Genomic DNA, 20,170 nt, shown 5'->3' with positions numbered 1-20,170 from the left:
TCAACATACTTATAAACTGAGTTTGAAGAAAAGTGCCTAGACCCTGCCTGCCTTGCCAATGGCACTGGGGACTCCCCTCTGGGCAGAATGAAAGCCCTTGGGAGGGAGCCAGTCCGGGCAGTCTGCAAGGGCTGTGGAAAAATACTGGACACAGACAGTGCTCCCTGCATGGCATCTCCTAGCAGGCTTCAGAGAAACAGCACCACTGAGCCCTCGGAGATGCTTCTGCCCAGGATGCGTTGGGATCTAACCAGTCCTCTCTCACCCCCCTCCTTTGCCTGCGATATTTTTCCCCTCTTTTATTTTTTTTCCCCTTTAATTGTTTCTCTTTTCGTTCGTGCCTGCTCCCGGCTTTGAGAGCCTGTGTTTTTTTAGCCTATTCAAATTGCCAAGCACTTGATTCGTGGTTACTATTTTTGTGCCGGCAGCGCAGGGCTCGGGCCCGGCGGTGCCAGAGGCTGCACCTCCACGTGCTAGCACTTGCCCCGCTGAAGCTCCTGTCTGAACAAACACGGAGGATGGATGGTGGGAGCCGGGAGATTGGCTGATGCAGCCCGGCTGCCTTGGTGGCACTCGGCCTGGCCAAGCAGTCCCGTCACTTAACGCGGCGTAGAGCGGTCGCAGCTATTACCTTATTCATTTTTTCCCCATTTATAAGAGATATTTCAACCAGCCCTTTTCCCCCCACCCCCCCTCGTGCTGGATGATGCATATCCATCTCCCTGGATCACATCCAGGTGTGGCACAGTTGGGCATCGGTGTTTTCCTTTTTCCTGCCAGCGTTCCTGCGAGTCGCCAGCCTGGGCAAACCTCCCTTCTCCCACCCCTGGAGCTGATTTCTGCAGAGCCACATGTCTGAAGCGCAGGGTCTGTATGGGTTTTCCTCTCTCACATCACCTGCTCTTAGTCCACTGCATTGCCCATGTCCTACCTGGCAGTAACTTTTGCAAGGCCAAAATGAGACTGATGTATGTCTCCTGTGCCCTCGAGGGTGACCCACCAGCACCTTACTTTGCTCTCTCTGCTTGCGAAGATAAAACCAGCTGGAGATTCTCAACAAGGCAAAGGCACAGGAGTCACGGTGTTCTCCAAACATGAGGCGAGGAGCAGGGACAGCAGTCCCCAAACCCTGTGCCTGGCTCTCTTGAGCCTCGAGTCCAATTAGTCATTTTCTATTTTCCCCTCATATGTTTTTCCAATGTAATTTGGAGCATGAGTTGTTAAGTTTCCCCAACGAGTGTTGCCATAGGAGCCTGTATTTGTTTAGGGTGGGGTACGGGCTCCAGTGGGTTGAGAGGAGGGGGCAGTCAGCCCTAATAGGTGTAGAGAGAGAGACTGAGAGCCTCTCCTTCCTCATCCTGTCCCTGTGTCTGTCCTCCCCCCACCTTGCACACAGGATCTGGAAATCGTTTCAGACCTGTGCAGCCGGGATGGGCAAACCTTCCCATAATTGTATGGAAACTACCGAAGCGACGGGTGTTGTTTTGCCAGTGAGTCATGACATATGGAGCAAAGCTCAAGGAAAAACTCCACCGTGTGGAAGGCTGCAAAAGCAAATCACACCCAGAAGAGCTCTCCCCTGCCAGTGGCCCTGGCTGGTCCCCTGACTGCATCCCTGCACCCCCCAGCCCCGACATCCCTTGCCCTGGCCCTCCTGGTACTCAAAGCTGCTTGGAGGCTCAGAGACCTTCTTTGATCACCATCATTTAATACCCACCTGATGCTTTTCAGTGAAAGAGGATGGTTAACCCTGTTGCCTTGATGAAACTGCACCCTGGTCTCCTGGACATGATATGTGACAGCAATGATGGGAGTAAAACACCTTCTTGTTTCTGAGCTACCTAATCTGGCTGTGCCTCAACACCCAGCTGCAGGAAGGTGTGTTCCTCCTTCTTCCGAGATCTTCCAGGCAAATGCAGTCTCTCTGTGGATGCCTGGATTTGGCCTGTGGTACTGATAGCAGAGACCAGGCTTGGTGGTTTGCCATAATCTCTGCTGCTACTTCCTAAAGTTTAGCCTAGCCTGCATTGAGCCCGTTTCTGCTCCTTGTGAGTCATGAGGACAAAAAGCCACATCAGTTCCCTGTTTTTGGCATGGCCTTTTTGTGTGAATTATTGGTGTAATCACCAGTCCCACAAGTTGGCTTTGGCACAGTGGATGCAGGGCAATCACGGTGCAGTGACATTTTTCAGCTGTCGTTCGGTTTAGGGGTGCTGCAGGTGGGTGTCCATCATCAAAGGCTGAGTCTGGGTATTTTCTGAAGCTTGTTGTTGTTTAAGGCCACCGGATCCAGTGAAATGGGTCAGCCCATTGTACCCCATGAACAATGGAGTACCAAGATTTCCACCAAGAGTTCTCTTCAGTCTGGAGAAGAGAAGACTCTGGGGAGACCTTAAACCACCTTCCAGTACCTGAAGGGGCTCCAAGAGAGCTGGAGAGGGACTTTTGGCAAAGGCATAGAGTGATAGGACAAGGAGCAATGGCTTTAAACCGGTAGAGGGCAGGTTTAGACTAGAAATTAGGAAGAAATTCTTGGCTGTGAGGGTGGTGAGGCCCTGGCACAGGTTGCCCAGAGAAGCTGTGGCTGCCCCATCCTTGGAAGTGTTTAAGTCCAGGGTGGATGGGGCTTGGAGCAACCTGGTCTAGTGGAAGGTGTCCCTGCCCATGGCAGGGTGGTTGTAACGAGATGGTCTTTAAGGTCCCTTCCGCCCCAAACCATCCTGTGATTCTATGACTCTGATGACAGCAGTCCTCCTGGAGGAGGTTGCTGGGCCAGGAGCTACCAGTCCCAGAGCCTGAAGCAGAAGAAGCATTTCATTACTAATCACCCAGTTACTGAATGGCTTCTCCATTCAGCTACCTAGTTCAGCTGTTGCTTGGCAGTGCTGGTGTGCATCTGTGACAAATAAAGCTCAGCTGCTGGCCGTTCCTGACAGTTCACTGCAAGTGAACAGTTCATTCCCGTGCACGTCGCTGTTGCACCCATGGCACAGCGCTGCTCCTCGGCTGCTTCTCAGCCCCAGATGCTTCTTTCTCTTCTCTCATCAGATGACTCATGCAACTAAAGAACAAGTAAAATGGGTTTCTGAATGGCTGCTTGTGCCATTTAACATTTCTGACACAATTCTCTGATCCTCCAGCTGCTGACCTCGGAACACCCACTGCTCCATCAACAGCAGCCGGGACAACTGGTGCCCTTTGGCTTTGAAGAGGGGGTTGTGTACTGTGGAAGGGGTCTTGCTGAGGACCTGGGTTCTCTACTTTTGGGGGAAACCTTCTGCTTTTGACTAACCCTTTCACAAATCCTCATTTCCCTGCCTAGCCCTTCCAAGCAGACGGCTGGTGTGACACCATCAACAACCGAGCGTACTGCCAGTATGACGGTGGGGACTGCTGCGCCTCCACACTGTCCTCCAGGAAGGTAAGAGAGCACCCTCTGTGGCATTGGCCAGGATTTGGGATTGAGGGGTGACTGCTAGCTCTGCTCTTTAGCTTTACTGGCTGTGGAACCAAGCCTGCAGTGCAATTCTCCCATGAACGGAGAACAAACCCATGATTTTAAACCAAAGCCAGCTGAGGCTGATAGACATCATCCCACTGATTAAGAGCGGGGTTTGGACTTGGGCCAGCGTGATTGAAACCTCAGCCCAGCTCCCACTGAGGTTCATGGGATTCCCTCTCGTTTTGGGAAATGAGTCCCAAAGAAATGACTTCCATAGGACATAGTGCTAGACATGGTGAGTCTGAAGTCACCTTGTCATGCAACTGAGCTGTCTCAGGGGATTTTTGGTATGGTCCACTGGCCTCTGCTGTGGGCTATGTTTCCCTCCCTCTTCTGGGGAAGGAAGGAGGGAGGAATAGTGTAGAGGGAGCAACTTGGCGTTGGGGTTGTACAGACCCTTCTTTGTCTCCCATCACAACCTTCCCTCCCACCTAACTCGCTATCCAGCATTCACAGCCCATCCTTCCTAATCATATCCAACAGCAAAACAAATCATAGGGCATGAGATAATTTCTCACTGCGAAAATATGTGAATTTGGATCTTCTCATCTTTGTTGTGGAGCTTGAATCATTTTTCCTTTCATCACACATACACACACAGAGAAAAGGAAAAATAAAATCCTGGGAAGATCCTTTTGATAGGAAAGAAAAGGCTTTACACCCAAGTGATGAGTGAAATCCCCACAACGATATCATGACATCTTGGAGCAAGGCATGGCCAAAATAAAGGATGGGTTCACTGTGGAAGGTGGGGGGATTTGGTCCCATGGCTCTCAGGAGACCCAGACCCAGCTTGCATCCCCCACAGGTCCCAGATCTTCCGCTCAACAAGCCTCCAGCACATCTCTGTTAAGGCAGATGCAGGAATACAGAGTTTAATCATCAAAAAAAACCCCAAAACACTCCATCTCATGACTGATCCAGGCTGTGAAAAATCAAATGTGTTTCCATATTTGGCTCTGAGCCTGGTGTGTATAAAACCTCTGGAGGAAACTGTTTTCTCAGCTCCCATAGCCAGGCAACTGGCAACCAGGAGTCAGATGCTTGGTGGGTGCCCTCCTTCCTCTCTCTGCTGCCACCAGCTAAGGTGACATAGTCTTGCTTTGCCACATACAGTTGTTGCAGAGAAAGCAACATGTAATGAGCCTCCCGACCTGCATGGGATGTCTCAAAGCAGCACAGCTGGTGGGTAGCCCTGCATAAACACACTGCCTGCTCCACTGAAGGCTGTTCCTGCTCACAGAGACTCCATCCTGCCTGGCTTTTCTTAATCCACAATGCACAAGGACTATATGCACCTACCTTGGCTACTGTATTGGGTAGTGTAGAGCTCAGCTTTGCAGCTGGGAGCCTGGTTGAGCTCCTCCAAGAGCTGCAGAAGACAAGGTTATGGTCCTTTCATGCTTTGCTGAGCCAGGAGGAGCCAGGAGTAGCTTGAAAGACAGGTCCATGGGTTCAGACATGGACAGAGGGGGCTTTCTAACAGGGGCCAAAGTAAAACTTAAATCTAGAGGTGCTTTACCACTGCCTGCCTTAGTCCAAATGTCTTATATCCACCAGGGGAGACTTCTTCCCAGGGTCTGACATTTGAGGCACAAGATTCAAGCTGACCCTTGGCTGCAAATTTTGAACACCAGTGACCAGTGACAGGACTAGAGGAAATGGCATGAACCTGAGTCGGGGGGGGGTTAGGTTAGATATCAGGAAAAGGTTTTTCACTCAGAAGGTGGTTGAGCACTGGAACAGGCTCCCCAGGGAAGGGGTCACAGCACCAACCCTGACAGACTTCAAGAAGTATTTACACAACCCTCACAGAGTGGGATTGCCAGGGTGTCCTGTGCAGGGTCAGGAGTTGGATTTGACGATCCTGATGGGTTCTTTCCAACTCAGCATATCCTATGATTCTATGAAACACAAGCTCACAGAAAGGAAAAGGCTACGAATAAAACTGAGCTGGGGGCAGGTTGTGCCCCTTTCTCAGTGAGCCTGGAGCCTGGCAGGTTCCGCAACGCCAGCAACGGGGCACAGCCCAAAGTGTCTGTCTGTCCACACACCCATCGTTACTGGCCGTACTGGGGTGGAGAGGGCTTGCAGGGGCACAGGGGCGCCAGGAGATGGGTATCTCAGGGCAGAGGCTGAGCTCTCCCTTTGGCCCCCCCAGGTGATCCCGTTTGCTGCTGACTGCGACCAGGACGAGTGCACGTGCCGTGACCCGGCGGCCGAGGAGAACCAGTAGCGGCACCAGGAAGGGCCTCTCTCGGTCAGGCGAGCGCCGGAGGAGCGAAGGGGCAGCACCGGGGGCCGCTGGGGAGCGGCGGGACGTGAGGGGGCAGGAGGCCACGGAAGAGCCAGGTGGGGATGTGGCGGCTGCGCACGGAGGGGAAGGATCGAGGCCACCGAGGAGCCCAGGAGGGCAGAGCGGTCCCCTCCCCAAAGCTGCTCCCTCCCGAACCCCCTCGAGGGGCTCAGCCAGGGGTCCGGTGCCGCTTCAGCCACACGCTGAGCTGGGGTCCACGCCGAGAGCCCAGGTGCTGCCATGGGTGTTTGTCCTGGTCCGGCACCTGGGTGTCTGTCTTTGCTCTGGATTTTGTCACTATTCGCCCCCCTCTGCTGTACAGGCTTCTTTTAGCAAGGTCGAGGTAGTTGTGATCTCTCTGCAAATATTTAAACTTAATTATATCTATATACATATATATAATATATATATAAATATATATTATATTTTCTTTGCTCTTGATGAAGCTGAGAAAGGATATCCTTTGTCACACACCCATGCTGCTGTGAAGTACAAACCATTGGGAAAAGCACAGGTCAGGGCGGGAGGAGCAGGCAGTTTCCCCTTCCTTGCTGAGGGGGAGCTGGAAGGAGGACACAGAGAGAAGCCAAACACCCAGGCCATGCCAGGAAAGAGCTCCCCAGGCATGAAGGTTCCCACCTGAAGGTGGTTTGGGCATCTTGCAGGCACCAAGTTTTGCCCTTGGGATTTGCCAATGCTTTGCCTTGCTCTGCTTAGAGCCCTGGATCAGGATTCTGGTGTTGAGAAAAACACTGCTGTGCCATTGAATCACCCCAGCGAGCACAATGGACTCCAAGGGCACCACAGGCATCCACCAGACATTATTTCAAAGCCCTCTGGGAAAGGTTATGTGTCCATGGGGTCACTGCATGGTCAGTAGGAGCAGACTCACCACAGTCCTCTGTCTCTCTGCCCCGGCCACTGTGCACCCAACTAAACAAGGGTTGTAGTGGGCAACCCAGAGTAGCTGTGTGGTGCTCAAATGAAGGATGATGAGGTGGTCCTTCTTCTCTTTCCCCACATCTGAGTTTCAACAGTGTTGTCAGCAGTTCTCAGAGGAGATCAGGTCCTGTAATGCAAGGAGATACAAGACCCAAAAAACCTGTCAGGAGACTCTGAGCATCATCTTTTCCCACTGAGATCTTCCTAGTAGTATCATTATTACCTCTGTGTCCAAGCCCATCACACTGGACATACAGTCACTGATTGTAATGAGTCTCTTGCTCTTGTAGGCACCAAGAGAAAAATCTTCAGATTCACTTCAAGCCCCAAAGAAGCCCATCAAGAAACTTTGCCCCCATAATCGATTCCCAGAAGCTCAGCTTGGCAGCCGGGACCCAGCCCCATAGAGGCAGCAATAGGGAAGGTGCCTGGTTCCCGCTGGGATTATCCCTGATGGTTTTGTGCTATAAAGAGGCAGAGAAAAGGGATAGAAAGAGGAGAAGAGAGCAGAGAAGGGACCACAGAGTAGGAGCACAGACCGTGGTGTCCCCCAGGTTCAGCTGCAGGCTGGGACCAAGGGACTCCGGGCTGCCCTGCTGCCTTCTCCCTGCATAGCCTGTGCTGTTGGAGACAGGCTCCAAGCCAGGGTTTGTCTGGTGAAGGAGTGGTGGAGAGAGGGTGACACTGTGTGGAGAGACTGGGGATTTTCAAGGCATCGTTTGGCTTCTGCTAGATCTCCCCCATCCTTTTTTTGTCAGGCGTTTCCTACAGTTGTGCTTTACTGGAAGACAGGAGTAGGGGCAGAGTTGCCTGGACATCCCACAGCGTCCAGGCAGGGGATTATCTGTCCTTCTCCAAGCCCTTTCCTGATCACGTGTTCCTGATCTCTGGTCTAAGCAGAGACTGGAAGAGAGGTAGGGGACAGTGGGTCCCATCTCCTTTTGCAGCAGGGACACACTGACATTTCTGTTCCCATCATAAACGAGTGACCCCAGGGTTTTCACCCAAAATGCGCTGTCAATTGGGCAATTTTTTGTCAGATAATCCACTTTTCAATAAAAGAAACCCCTCAGATAAGCCAAGGAAATTTAAATAAAAGTTGGCCCAACATCCCCAGGGGGTGCAGCTTGGGCAGCCAGTGCAGGGAAGGGGAGATCCAGGGGTCCTAACAGAGATGGAGTGGGGGTCCCAGCAGCCCCCCACAGTGGGGACGTGGTATGAGGGTAACACACACAGAGAGAGAATTTCAAGTCCCAGCATCTTGCCATGCCAAACCCTTCCCTGCCTGGCGGCAGCGTTATCTAGATGCCTGTGTGTTTAGATGACAAATTATTACCCTTTTGGCACAAAAATCCTGGTCTTGTCCCTGCTCACCTGTGTGTGCAGGGAAGGGACTGTGACCCATGGACAGGGGAGCTGGGGAGGGTGGGACTGGAGGCACTGGCTTGGCTGGTAGACATTTGTGCTTCTCATGACCGGACAGCTTCTATGTACTGAAATATTGTTCTTCTATAGCGACACTGAGCGGTTTTTGTCCCCTTTAGGGTTTTATTCACAACGGAGGCTGCTGCTATTTTTATTTTTTTGTATTTGATAATTATTTTTTATAAAAATCTATGAAAAATAAATAATCTTCTCATCCTCCATCTCTTTTGTCTCCTTGATTCACCCAAAAGGGGGCCGGGGAGGTGGTTTGGCTGCTCCCAGCACCTTCGGTCCCACATGCTTTTCCTCTGCCCCAAACTATGGACTCACCCAGAGCTGTCCCAGCCCAGCAGAAGGTATCCTTTGGGTTTTTGGTTGGAGGGGGACACTCACCTCCAATGCCCCCCACAATTCAAGGCTGCCACCTAGGCAGCTTTTGCTGTGCCACCAGGTGCGAGAACACTTTTGCAGAAAGTCTTCTGCTGGTTATGCTACAAACTGGTCCAAGGTTGATCAGTTTTTGTAATTAATCCACTTTAAGTGTAGGGAAAAGTGTGTGTGTGTGTGTGTGTGTGTGTGTGTGTGTGTGTGTGTGTGTGTGTGTGTGTGTGTGTGTGTGTGTATGTTCACACACCACCTCCCTGGGGATGGGGAGCAGAGGGTGGCTCACACTGGAGCCAGAGGGCCATGCCATGTGACATCCTGGCAAGAGAGTTAAAAACAAAGACAATCAAAAAAATTAATTAAAGATTTGGGAATATTTTTTTTTTTTTTTTTTTGGTAAGTAACCAGATAAACTTCGTACATATTGACTGGGAAACACCAAAAAGCCCTTGTCCTGTGTTTTAACCTTGCTCTTCTTCCATCCATCTCTGATGGTCATGTGCACCCCTTTGCTCCTCACCGGCCTCCTCTTTATGTCTGGTCTTTGCATGGACTTTCTCATCACTCCTAGAGGAGGAACAGCATCTCCTGGTGACACTGAATGTCCTCTCTAGGGCAAAGCTCCCCAAATCATGCGTTTTGAGGAGCCAGATTTGCTGCTATGAAGGAGAGAGCACATTAAGGGGTCCCCCACAGCCCCAAGCAAACAAGGACCCCACTTGTGGGTCTTGCATATAAAACATAAAGAGCAGCTGTCTGTGGCAGTAGCCAAGTGAAGAGCTGCTTTCCCATCCTGTCCCTCCTTTCTTTTCCTCCTCCTCCTCCTCATGTCTCATTCCACAGCCACAGGTTATTGTGCGACGGAAATTAGCAGAAGGAAAGTACTGGGTGTATTTTTAGCTTATTTTCCTGCATTTTAGCAGCAGGAAGAGAAAAAAAAATAAAAATCAAGTTGTTCCATGAGACTTAATGAAGTCTGGTTTCCTATGGGTTTGTGTGCTATAGCCCCTAAATTCCCACTCTCCTGTGTCCTCCCAGGCATCCTGTCTGCCTGCCTGCAGTAATCCCTGGCCCTCCCCAGGTCTCCCAACCCATCTGGCAGGGCAGGTGGGAATACACATTAGGCTTGGCCAAGGGACCAGCCCTTTTAAGTCCTGGTGGCCTGAGCATTAGACACAACACTGCACTATGAGTGGCTTTTAAGGCATCCTTTGCAGCTCTCATCTCTGTTCAGGCACTGGTTTTCACATCATTTGAAGGATGTCAATATTCATGATGCTCCTAGTCCTCTGTAAAAAGTCTGCCAGGTGGACCAGGATGTTCTTGGGGGGGGTGGTTGACCACCAGACAGCACCATCCCATCTGCCTTCTGTACTAAAAAAACAACTAAAAGAAGCTTCTTTGGACTCTGCTTCCAAATTCCCAGCCCCCGTGGAGGTCTGCAGACTGAGACACCCTTGCCAAGGATGTGTAAATGCATTTTTCCCCCCCAAAACCCAAAGGTGCCTGCAGACATCCACACCTTGCCATGCCTGGCAGAGCAGGTGGGCAAGGCGAGGAGCAGGACACGGCTCCGTCTGTGTGTGCTGAGTGCTTTGGGACTTGGCTAACCCAGTGGGCAGACAGGCTAATGCTAAACTTGTGTGAAGACTCACCCAAGTTCAAAGGCTGGGAGTGTTTCATCCGTGACCAAAAGATGACATCAACAGGACCAAAACTATAAACAAACACTCCAGTTTGCCAGAGCCAGGGATTACTAATAGCTCCATTTAATAGTCAGTTAAATTATCATCTGGAGTTTTACATAGTGTTACAATGATTTTTATTTTTTTTGTTGTTGCTGTTGTTTAAAACCTTTTTCTTCTTTTCTTTTTTTTTTTTTTAAGGTAATCTGGAAGGGTTTTGTGTTTCTTGCCACATGGCTAGCTCACCCTAAAGCACCCTACTTTCAATCTACAGTAGTAAAACGTCACATCAGAGTTTTAATAGAACATCAAGGAACATGAACTGTAGCCATCTTTGTAAAGAAAAAGACCAAACCATCTTTATATGTTAAATAACTCCACGACAAGTAAAAGGTAGTAATGCTATTACAGGGGTACGGACGTAGCAAAGAAAAGGAAACGACCCAGAGGTTCATCTCAGGTGAATGATCGCTCATTAATTCAGAAATAAAACATAAAGGGAGGGCAGGGGGGCAAAAGGAGGTTGCAGAAATGGATGGAAAACAGTGCCTTATCCAGTTCTCATGTCGCTGGCAGCATAGGAAGAATCAGGAGTCCAAGAGAGAAAATATTGTGCAGACCCAACCGTAGGACCCCATGCCAGATGTGGACAGTGTCAGCTCTGCAGGGAATCACAGAATCATATAATGGTTTGGTTTGGAAGGGACCTTAAAAATCACATATTTCCAACCCACCGCAATGGGCAGGGACACCTTTCACTAGACCAGGGCACACCTGTTTTGGGTGAGCAAGCCCCACACAACTCATCTCACCAAGGCCAGGTCTACAGCCATGGTGCAACCCCCTGCTCTGGTCTGGGCCCCCGTGGCAGGCTGCTGGCATTTGTCTGAGATGGGCTCGTGTGTCAGTGGGGAGATTTTGGCAAGAAAATCCAAGTTTGGGCAAAATTCTGACTGGCAAAGCCAGAGTGAGGAAACCAAGAGGAAAGCCTTCCCAAAGCCAGGGTAAGTGAGTGGCCCCACAGATGTGCCACCCTGGCAGGACCTGCCGGCACAGCGGCTGCAGGGACACCACGGCGGTCCAGGAAGAGCACAGCCCTACCAGCAGACTGTGCTGTCCATAATGGGATGGGGATGCTGAGCCCCACCCAGCCATGCAAGGGGTGATGCCAAAGAATCTCAGAGGGGTGGCTTTCCCCTTGCCCTCCATATCCCAACCCATGGGGAACTGGGGCCGAGGGAGCAGAGTCCAGCCCAGCCAGCTGATGATGTTGCAGGGTGTCGGTCGCCCATGCAAGGGCTTTGAAGTGTCAGCACAGGAGCAGAACAGAAATCTCTGCAGAGCCTCAGTGCAAATCTTGGGGCCAGATGAAAAAGTAACCTAGGCAGGTGTGAACACACGGGATGTCCAGGGTTTTCCTGGCAGCGTCGCAGCGAGTGGCTGGCACATGGCACTGCTCCCGTCCCTGCTGCTGCACCTAGTAAGCAATAAAAGAAAGGAGTCTGCTACTCAAAGAAAAACAGTCTGTGTTTCATATAAAGGCCGTACATGCAGTATTACTTGGCGAGAAACCAACCGGCATCAGGGCCAGAGCAGCCTTCGCTCAAGCATCCCACCGAGGCCTTGGGCAGAGGTGCCCTTTGCCCAACCCTGGACAGCTGCTTGGTTGGAAGTTAAAAGTTGTCCCAGTATATGCTGGGATAAGCGAAAGGATAAACTGAGATGTCTGGGCCAAGAGTCTCGGCGGCTGAAAGGAAAAGGAGCGGCGGCTCAGTACGGATCACCTGCCTGTATGTATCTGTGCATGGAGGTGGTGCTGGTCTTGCTCTGAGCCCCAAGTCCTTGGCAGCATCAGGCACATCAAAATATAAGGACAAACATGAGAAAAAGCCAAAAGGATCCAGCAGACTTTTTTCTTGCACACAGCAGGCGCTTGCCTGACGACCCCTGCTAGACACATTCATTACAGCAATGACACGGGGATGCCCAGGTAACACTGACTGCTGGTGGCTGCTCCCAGCAGCTCCCCAGTCCAGGCCAGCTGCCCCTGGAGAGAGGTCTGTCCACTAAAAGGGAAGAGAAAAGCACGGTGTGGTCCTGCAGGGAGATACTGTTGTTGAGAAAGCGCTGCGATACAGCGCTGTGGGCTGCGACCGGCGGCAGAGCACAGCCAGCCTCCCTCTCAGCACCACGCAAATATTCGAACCATGTCCTTGGCAGGTAGGAGGAGGAATGAGGCAGAAAATTGTATGAGACAGGCTGAAGACTGCTCCTGCCAAGACTGAAAAAAAATTAAAAGGAAATTTCTCTCTGAAGAGGCATCGTAAAAATCCCACTGTAGGGCTATGGGCTTGTCCAGATCAAAGGTGCGCAGCTGGCAAGTCCGGAGGCGCCTCTTCTGCAAACCGGGCTGGAAGCTGAAGCTGAAAGGAAGCTGTTTTCTGCCTCCAACACCATCAGCAGTGACAGGGTTTTGGAGAACAGTTTGCTCCGAACCAAGCCCGGTGTCCCAGTACAACCCTAGCTCTCTGGTTTTAAAAAAAAAAAAGCCACTGAGGGTTGCGGATGTGAGCCCGAACACAGGCAAGCAATACCCCCAGAAGCCTGCCCGCCATGCCCTCCAGGACCATCCTGAACCACTGTGTTGGGGTACCCCGCACTTCTCTCCCTTCCCCATGTAGAGCCTGGGCTACACCACAGCTATATTGGCTGGTGCAGATGGCCACCCTGTCCATACCATCTGGCTGCTGCTCTCCTGGCTGGGCCACTCCACAGCGGCAGTTTGACATTGCTTTGAAGTCTTTATTATGGTGGGTAAAAAAAAGAACAAAAAGTAACGGAGGGGATTTTAAAGTTGACTTCCTAGGAATGTGGTCCCACAAGAAGAAAGCTTGTGATGTCCAGCTGACCACTGGCCCTGAGGCCAAGCTGCCTTTGTTCTGGAGGACTCTGCATCTTGGAGCACACGTGGGCTTTGACCATGGCACAGAACCTGAGGAGATGGGCTCACCAAGGCCCCTCTCTCCTCACCCCAGACGGTGACACCGCGCCAGCCCTGCCCGCCAATGACACCATCACTTGGCCATGTCTCATCCAGACCTCATGCTTCACAGCTGCAAAAAAACCCATCCCAGCCCTGTTGGCCATCCAGTGGCTGTTTAGCTCAGCCATAACCATAAGCATCTCCACCTGACCTGCATGCCCTGCTTCCATTTTCCCAACCCTGCATCACCTGCTCTCCCATCCTGGTTGTGTCACCGTGTTTCTCTCATGACTGGTGTCCCCCACCCTTGGGGACAGTCCCCACAGCCAGGGCAGGAATGGGGCAGGAGGAGAGGGCTGTGCCCTCCCAACCTGCCCTCTCCACCAGTGCTGAGGAACCTCTTGGCAAAATGAATAAAACAAAACCAAGAAAACTGGGTCCCACAAGACTTCTAACTAGAAAGGCTTTTGCCCAAGTTGAAGAAGAAACTAATACTGAGTCAGTCCTGCACAGAGCAGTCGGTTTTGCTCCCCAGTCCAAATTTTTGCCTCCAGAAACATCAGTGACACCCTCCCCCTCCACGGGTCCACGTGTAAAACCCTCACAAACGCCCATGGGAAGGCCAGCGTGAGAGTGGGCGCCCGCGACCCTCAGTAGTCCTTGTCCCCATAGTCATTGTAAAGGACACTCAGCGTCTGCTCCTCGCACGTCTTCTTGAGGTCCCGGCTGAGCTCCGACCAGTCGAGCCCATAGGGCTTGATCTCGCTGTAGCGGCAGGCGAGGTACTTGAGGGATGAGCGCTGGAGGCTGATCTTGGGCTCCTGCAGGAGGCCATTGCACCAGCTGCTGAGGTCCCCCAGCTGAGAGAGGATGAGGCCGGCCTTCCTGCAGCGAGGGCGGGCAAGGGGAGATGCCAGGGGGACGATGGACAGCGAGTGGGTGGCGGGAGGGATGGAGACACCACGGAGGGGGATGGCGGGATGGGCAGCAGGAGTGTGTGAGGAGAGAAAAGTAAAGACAGTTAAGGACATGATGGGAGCTTCTTGAGAGAGAAGAGAGAACTCCAGAGCAGGTGAGCGGAGGCTGACGCTGCCAGGATGAGGAGGGGTGGCAGGGCTGCAGGAACACACCATCCCCAAGGCAGCACTGCAAACTAAATGCATGTGAGAACAGCCTCTACCCAGGGCAGAGATGCCCATGTCACCACAGTGGTGCTGGACCTGCTGCACTGGGACTCCCCTCACATTTCCCTGTCCTGTCCCCTCTTCTTGTTTCACCTGTGCAACAAGGCCGGGTTTGCTGAGTGTTGAGTGAGGAGACAATCACAGGTGTAGCTGTGAAACCCCCTTTGGGGTGGACATCACCAATGACTCAAACGGCAACACCTGTCCCTGCTGCAGCTACTGGACCCTAAACACAACAGGATGGGAAACTGGGAGCCAACAGCACTGCAAGCAGTGGGGACAAAGGCTAAAAAGTGTCAGGCATGACACATAGAGCCAGCCCAGACCAGAGTCACCACGTGTCACCATGAAGTACATGTGTTGCATGTTTGAGAACTATGCTGGTCATTCATGACTTGGTGTAGCACACAGAATCACAGAAAGGTTTGGGCTGGAAGGAACCTAAAAGATTATCTCATTCCACTCCCCCTGCCATGGGGGCAGGGACACCTTCCACTAGACCAGGTTACTCCAAGCCCCATCCAACCTGGCCTTGAGCATTTCCAGGAGTGGGGCATCTACAGCTTCTCCAGTGCCAGAAATGAGCAGTCCCAATTGGACCACTGAGGATGAAGGAGATTTAAGAAATAAAAAACCCCAAATCACAATTTCATGCCTGGCTTGTGGGGGATCTGTATGGAAGCTGAAAGTGAGATAAAAACTATGATCCTCATAAGATGCAATATCACAAGGCATAAGTGCAGTGAACAACACTCCTGGTACATGACTTGTAATGTTTAGTAACATTTTGGGAAACATGTCCCACAGGACAGTGTGCAAACTAGAAGGGATATACTGAGGTATACATCAAACACGGGTTTAATCCAAAAAGCTCTGAGAGAGCAGAGGATGTGGTAGAACTCCCCACTTCTTTGTACATGCATTTTGCATCTTCCAATTGCAGAGAGCAAATCAAGGAAAGACAAGTCACAGTAGTAGCACTTCCTGAAAAGCTGCAACCCAGCCAGGAGACAAGGTCGGGTGACAGAGGGAGAGCAGGTCCAAGATTAATCCATCTTCTGCAGCAGACATACAGCACCCCCAGGGCAACACGGCCTCAGTGCAGGCTTGTTCTGGTGGTGAGAAAGTGCTAAACTACCAATCTCTCGTGTTAGATGAGATATTGGAAGAGCTCAGAGGATCCCGGCCAAATATGACCTAAACTGTGTTCTCTTCAAATTTTTCCTCTTAAAATTGTGCTTCTAATGGTTTTATGAAGAAAATCAGTTTGTACAGATAAAACACATTATGTTCATTTTAAACTTGTCTAGCACTTTGGGTGATCTCCAGGGATTCTGGCAAATGTGGAGGTAATGGATTCAAATGAAGTGTCTTGAAGGTGAGTATCTTGTGCCTGGAAACCCAGACAAAAGTTTAAGCGTCTGAAGAGCTGGGATAAGTTTCCTATGCAGCTTCAAGGTCAGTTGGTGGGTTGGTACAGTCAAAGAAGAGAGGATACATCCCCTTGGTAGCTTTAACTCAGCATATGCTCAGCACAGAACAGGCAGTGGGGGCACAAATCATGATGCTGGAGAAAAGAATCCCTCCTTGCCACATTCTTACTCGGATAAGCAGGGGTGGTGTGTGGAGCACACAGCTGTGTTGTGCCTGGTTTGACAGCTCAAGGGCGCGTTTACCAACCATGAAGGAATATCCACAGCCCCTCCACACCTTCCTCCAGGCAGGGTACACTGTGGGAGAGCTGCTTAGAGAGGATTTAATTGACCTCAAGTCCAGCCAGAGCCAACCTCAGCTTTCCTGGAGAGAAAACTCCACATAGATGTGGCTGCAGCTCCAAGGGGCCAGTCTGGAGCCACTGAGTGGTTTTCCAGCTCTGCAGCCACCTGACAGTTGCCACCCCAGGGCTCACAACCAGAGCATGGCAGAGAGGAGGAGGTGCTCAGCATGGTGCTGACTCTGGAGACAGCTGCCCAAGCTGGTCAGGTCTTCCAGCCATGAGAAGGTACCGAGGTCTCACTGGCCTTGGTCCCTGCATCTGGATACCTAGGCAAGGTGCTACAACTGCCTCTCTTCCTCCAGCATTGCAGGCACCCTCACAGGAATGCCAAATATGATCCCACAGATTTTGGCTTGAAGCCCATAGACACCACATTTCACCAGGCTTTGCTTCAAGTCCAACTTCCACTTATTACTCGTTTTTCTCTCCATTTCCTTTCCTTATGCAAAGTCCAGGGCTCTCCGCAGCCCTTCTCAGACCAGGAGGGAGTGACTCGCTTTCATAACCCCAGACAAGTTATCTGCACTCAGACAAGTCATCTTCCTTCAGTCCAGCAGCCAGCATTGCCAGGAAGGGAGGCAAGTGCACCCCAAATGAGCAAAGCAGGAGATGGGATGGAGGCGCGGAGGAGGGACACGGTAGAGTCAGTCGCGTGGGTCCACATCCAGGACTTCAAAGAAGCATCAGTAACAGTCAAACAAACGCTGTCTGCTGGCTAAATAATGTCATCTGCAAGTGATTTGTCCTGTCACCACCAGTCTGGGTGCTTTGCCTTCGCAGACGATCAAACAGGAGGTCTGCTTTCCAAGATTTGTCATCACCAGAACCCGCTGCAGCTGCCTGAATGTCTCTTTCCAAGTAGTGCGAGCTGCAAACACTTCATCAGCAACTTGCGTCATCCCATCCTCGGCGCTCCAGCATTTCCAGAGGGTGGAATTAACCCTCTTGGCTCGTAGGTTCATGCAGCAAATGGTATCCCTTGGGTAATTCAGTGGCATTCCTGGCTGCTCCATGCCAATGCAGCTCTGCCTCTCGGGGCTCGAGGAGGTGGCTTCCATGCCACGTTCTGGCTGATGCTCGGTCTCCTCACTGGGGCAGAGAGCAGTGATGGCAAAGCTCAGCCCTGGCGATGGCAGTGGCTGTGTGACAACTCCAGCGTGTCACGTAAGGAATGCTATGTACTCCTTTTGCAAATCATCACAACAGATGTCGGATGGTCTGTGCAAACCAGGGCTGGATTTCACATCTGGAAGCAGAGACAGAGCGGCATCACTGCAGCTGGGCTCGAGACAAAGGTGAGACGTAAGTCCAAGCCTGCTGATCCTACTTGGTGTCATGGGAATGAGGCAACCCTGGGCAGAGGAGCTGGTGGGAGCCTCTGCCTTAACAAGACTCCATGTACTGAGATGTCGCTACTGAGCTTTGAGGCTGAGCTCACATTTCTTAGGACATAAATGGGAAGAGGGGAAAGAGAGAGCCCCCAGCTTTGCTCCAGGGCACGGAGAATCTATCAGGAGTCTCCCACCAAAGCTGAACTAGGAGACATGTCGAAGACATTAAGTGCAAGACAGCCACCAGCTATTTGCTGAGTCTTTCTGACTGGTTAGCAAAGGTCTGGAGCACAAGGAAGGCACTTGGAGGATCTCCAATCCTCTGCTAGAAATCCTGAAGTGATCACCTGGAGAAGCAGGGCTGGAAGACATCTAGTGGTGAGACCAGCAAGAGGAGGTGTGGGGCACAGGGCAAGGTGGAGGCCATGGATTTCATACATGGGAGCTGTTGCTGACGCACATTTGAAGTAACCCTGCAGATGAGCTCACAGCTCTGGTTCTTTGGAGGCCAGATGCTGTGAAAAACCACTGCAGCACACACAATCTCCCAGTCCAGCTTGCTAAACTGACTGGAAACATCTACGTTACTGGGAAACCATGCAGACTAAAGCAGATGTTGAAGGATGTGGGGAGAAGGGAACATCTGGCTGCCTCCACAAGCCTGGGACATGAGGTGTCCCATTCCCATGCAGCTGGAGGGCCTTTAATGACCTGGAGGAGCCCTAGGAGAAGACATGGTGCTCACTCAGGCACAAAAGGACTGTTCCAGCCAGGAAGAGCTCAGGACAATCTCTTCCAAAACCTGCCGTGGCAGCTCAGCACTGCCTGGGCACCAAAAACACTTGTGTCACCCTGTACAACCACAGACATGAATCAAAAGGCAGGGAACATGTGCAATTCAGACGTAAGGTCAGGCCACTGCCTGCTTTGGATCACAACTGACAGTGAGTTCAGCACACAGAGATGCATGCAACTCAAGCCAAAGCCCAGGAAAAGGGGGAAAGCAGAGTCTCCATCCCTCAAAGGTGCATTATTTTTTTGAGACCTTCTGCCTTTTTGCCTGTGGCATCAACTACCAAGGAGAAAAGAAAATCCCACCTCCTCCCTACTCTGCATAGCATGAACATAGCAGGAAAAACCCCAGAGGCAGGAAAGGGCTGATGGGATGAACAAGGATGTTGGGTTGACCCACTGGTGGTCAACCACTTTCCACCTCGTCCTATGTTTATGGTCCTTCAGGGAGATGACTGGTCTCTGAACACATGCACATCATCCAGCAAAACAGAAACCCCACTGTGAGACTGTAAGCCCTATCATCTGTCATTAACTCATGAGATCTTTAGAGAGCTGGTCCCGGTGACCAACATCTACAAGGGACAAGCACGTTGGTGGGCAGACCTGCCTGCCTAGTTGACCCAGCTCCTGAGCCTACCTGGGCCCCAGCTCATCTTCACAGCGCCAGGTGAACTCCCCAAAGCTCTCGTAGTGCTGGTTGTAGTGGTAGAGGACTCGGTGGAGGCTGGGGGAGCCCAGGTCCAGCAGAGTGTTGTAGGCTGTCTGCTGCTCCTTGCCGCTCGTGTAGCCGTTGAACAGGTTGTAGATCTTGTCTGCTATTTCTGGGCAGAAAGACAGGGGGTATTCAGTGGGGTGCCAGGAGAGGCGTGAATTAAGCCCACTAGCCTGAAGCTCAGCTCTAGGGAAACCAAGACCAGAACGAAGATTTGTCCCCTGAATTATGATTTACATCATATCAAGGTAAGGTCCCAGTGGAGGAGCAACAGAATAGATGGCATTCCCTGGACTCAGTCCAGGTTAGCTTCCCGCAGTTTGGGCTAATTAGGAAAAGAAATGGGTGGTGCCATCAGGTACTGTTAGTGAAATACCATTCATCCATGTCTGTTTCCAGAGAGGACATGTGCCTCCTGCAGCCCTCCACCCCAACCCTCCACAGCACATGGCAGCTCCTGGGCCACCAGGGGTGAAGGAGATGTTACAGCCAAGACACGAGACAAGTGCAGGGATGTACTGGAAGGGGGAAATCCCTGTTGCTGGTCCCAAGGACCACAGTCCAGCAGCTCCCTCCCTCTCACCTTGAGCTTTCACATCATCTACCACAGGGCAGGGGGTCTTGACCGTCACATCACTGGACCTGGAACGCCTTCCTGTGTTGTCAACTCCCCAGAGTGTGAACCTGTATCGGGAGGAAAAAAATGAAGCTCTGGACTCCCAGGACCTCATGGAAATACAGGCAGCATCAGGTAGGATCACCACAGTGAGGGTGACAGCACTGCCATGGGCATGGCACGGGGGAAGAAACTCACATGTAGGTGGTGTCGGGCTCCAAGCAGCGAATGATGAGGGAGATGGTGGAGGAGAGTCTGTCAGGCACTTGGGCTGGCATGGCACAAGGTGACTTGGCACCGGAGATGATGTCGTCCACGAAGCTCAGCACTGTCTCTAGGGAGAGAGGGGAGGATGTGCCACAGGCAATGACACGGGTGTCCCTGGGACTGTGGAGAGCCACTGAGGTCTGTGCCCACTGACACGCTGCCTGGTGCCCAGGGGGACCAAGGCTCATGCCTTGGTTGCTGTAGAGATGGACCCATTGCTTTTCCAGCAAGGCTCATCACCACGGAGGTGTGGAGATGCCACTCCTGCAGC

General features: G+C 51.7%; 2 protein-coding genes across 6 annotated transcripts in view; one reads left to right on the top strand and one right to left on the bottom strand.

Annotated features, from left to right (window-relative positions):
• The window catches only part of PAPPA2 (pappalysin 2), an 87,389-nt gene extending 80,872 nt beyond the window's left edge, over positions 1–6,517 (top strand). The window contains exons 22-23 of the mRNA XM_051793505.1: positions 3,323–3,421; positions 5,664–6,517. Of these exons, the coding sequence (XP_051649465.1) occupies positions 3,323–3,421; positions 5,664–5,738 (174 nt within the window). The 3' untranslated portion in view covers positions 5,739–6,517. The remainder of the gene's footprint in view (positions 1–3,322; positions 3,422–5,663) is intronic.
• Positions 6,518–6,771: 254 nt separating this feature from the next.
• ASTN1 (astrotactin 1) overlaps positions 6,772–20,170 on the bottom strand; it is a 58,949-nt gene continuing 45,550 nt past the window's right edge. For 2 of the 5 annotated variants that reach the window (XM_051793616.1, XM_051793625.1), the window contains exons 20-23: positions 19,831–19,966; positions 19,600–19,700; positions 18,942–19,125; positions 10,297–14,102 (exon numbers count right to left, since the gene is read on the bottom strand). In XM_051793616.1, the coding sequence (XP_051649576.1) occupies positions 13,868–14,102; positions 18,942–19,125; positions 19,600–19,700; positions 19,831–19,966 (656 nt within the window). In that variant the 3' untranslated portion in view covers positions 10,297–13,867. Of the gene's footprint in view, positions 6,868–10,296; positions 14,103–14,122; positions 17,425–18,941; positions 19,126–19,599; positions 19,701–19,830; positions 19,967–20,170 lie in introns of those variants that run through there. The other 3 variants (XM_051793645.1, XM_051793634.1, XM_051793640.1) reach the window with 3 other exon arrangements.

This window comes from Manacus candei, unplaced genomic scaffold (assembly GCF_025592945.1).
Source record: "Manacus candei isolate 608988 ecotype Guabito, Panama unplaced genomic scaffold, ASM2559294v1 h1tg000005l, whole genome shotgun sequence".
NCBI lineage: Eukaryota > Metazoa > Chordata > Aves > Passeriformes > Pipridae > Manacus > Manacus candei.
Note: the sequence above shows the minus strand (reverse complement) of the source record. Positions and strands in the feature narration are given on the sequence as shown.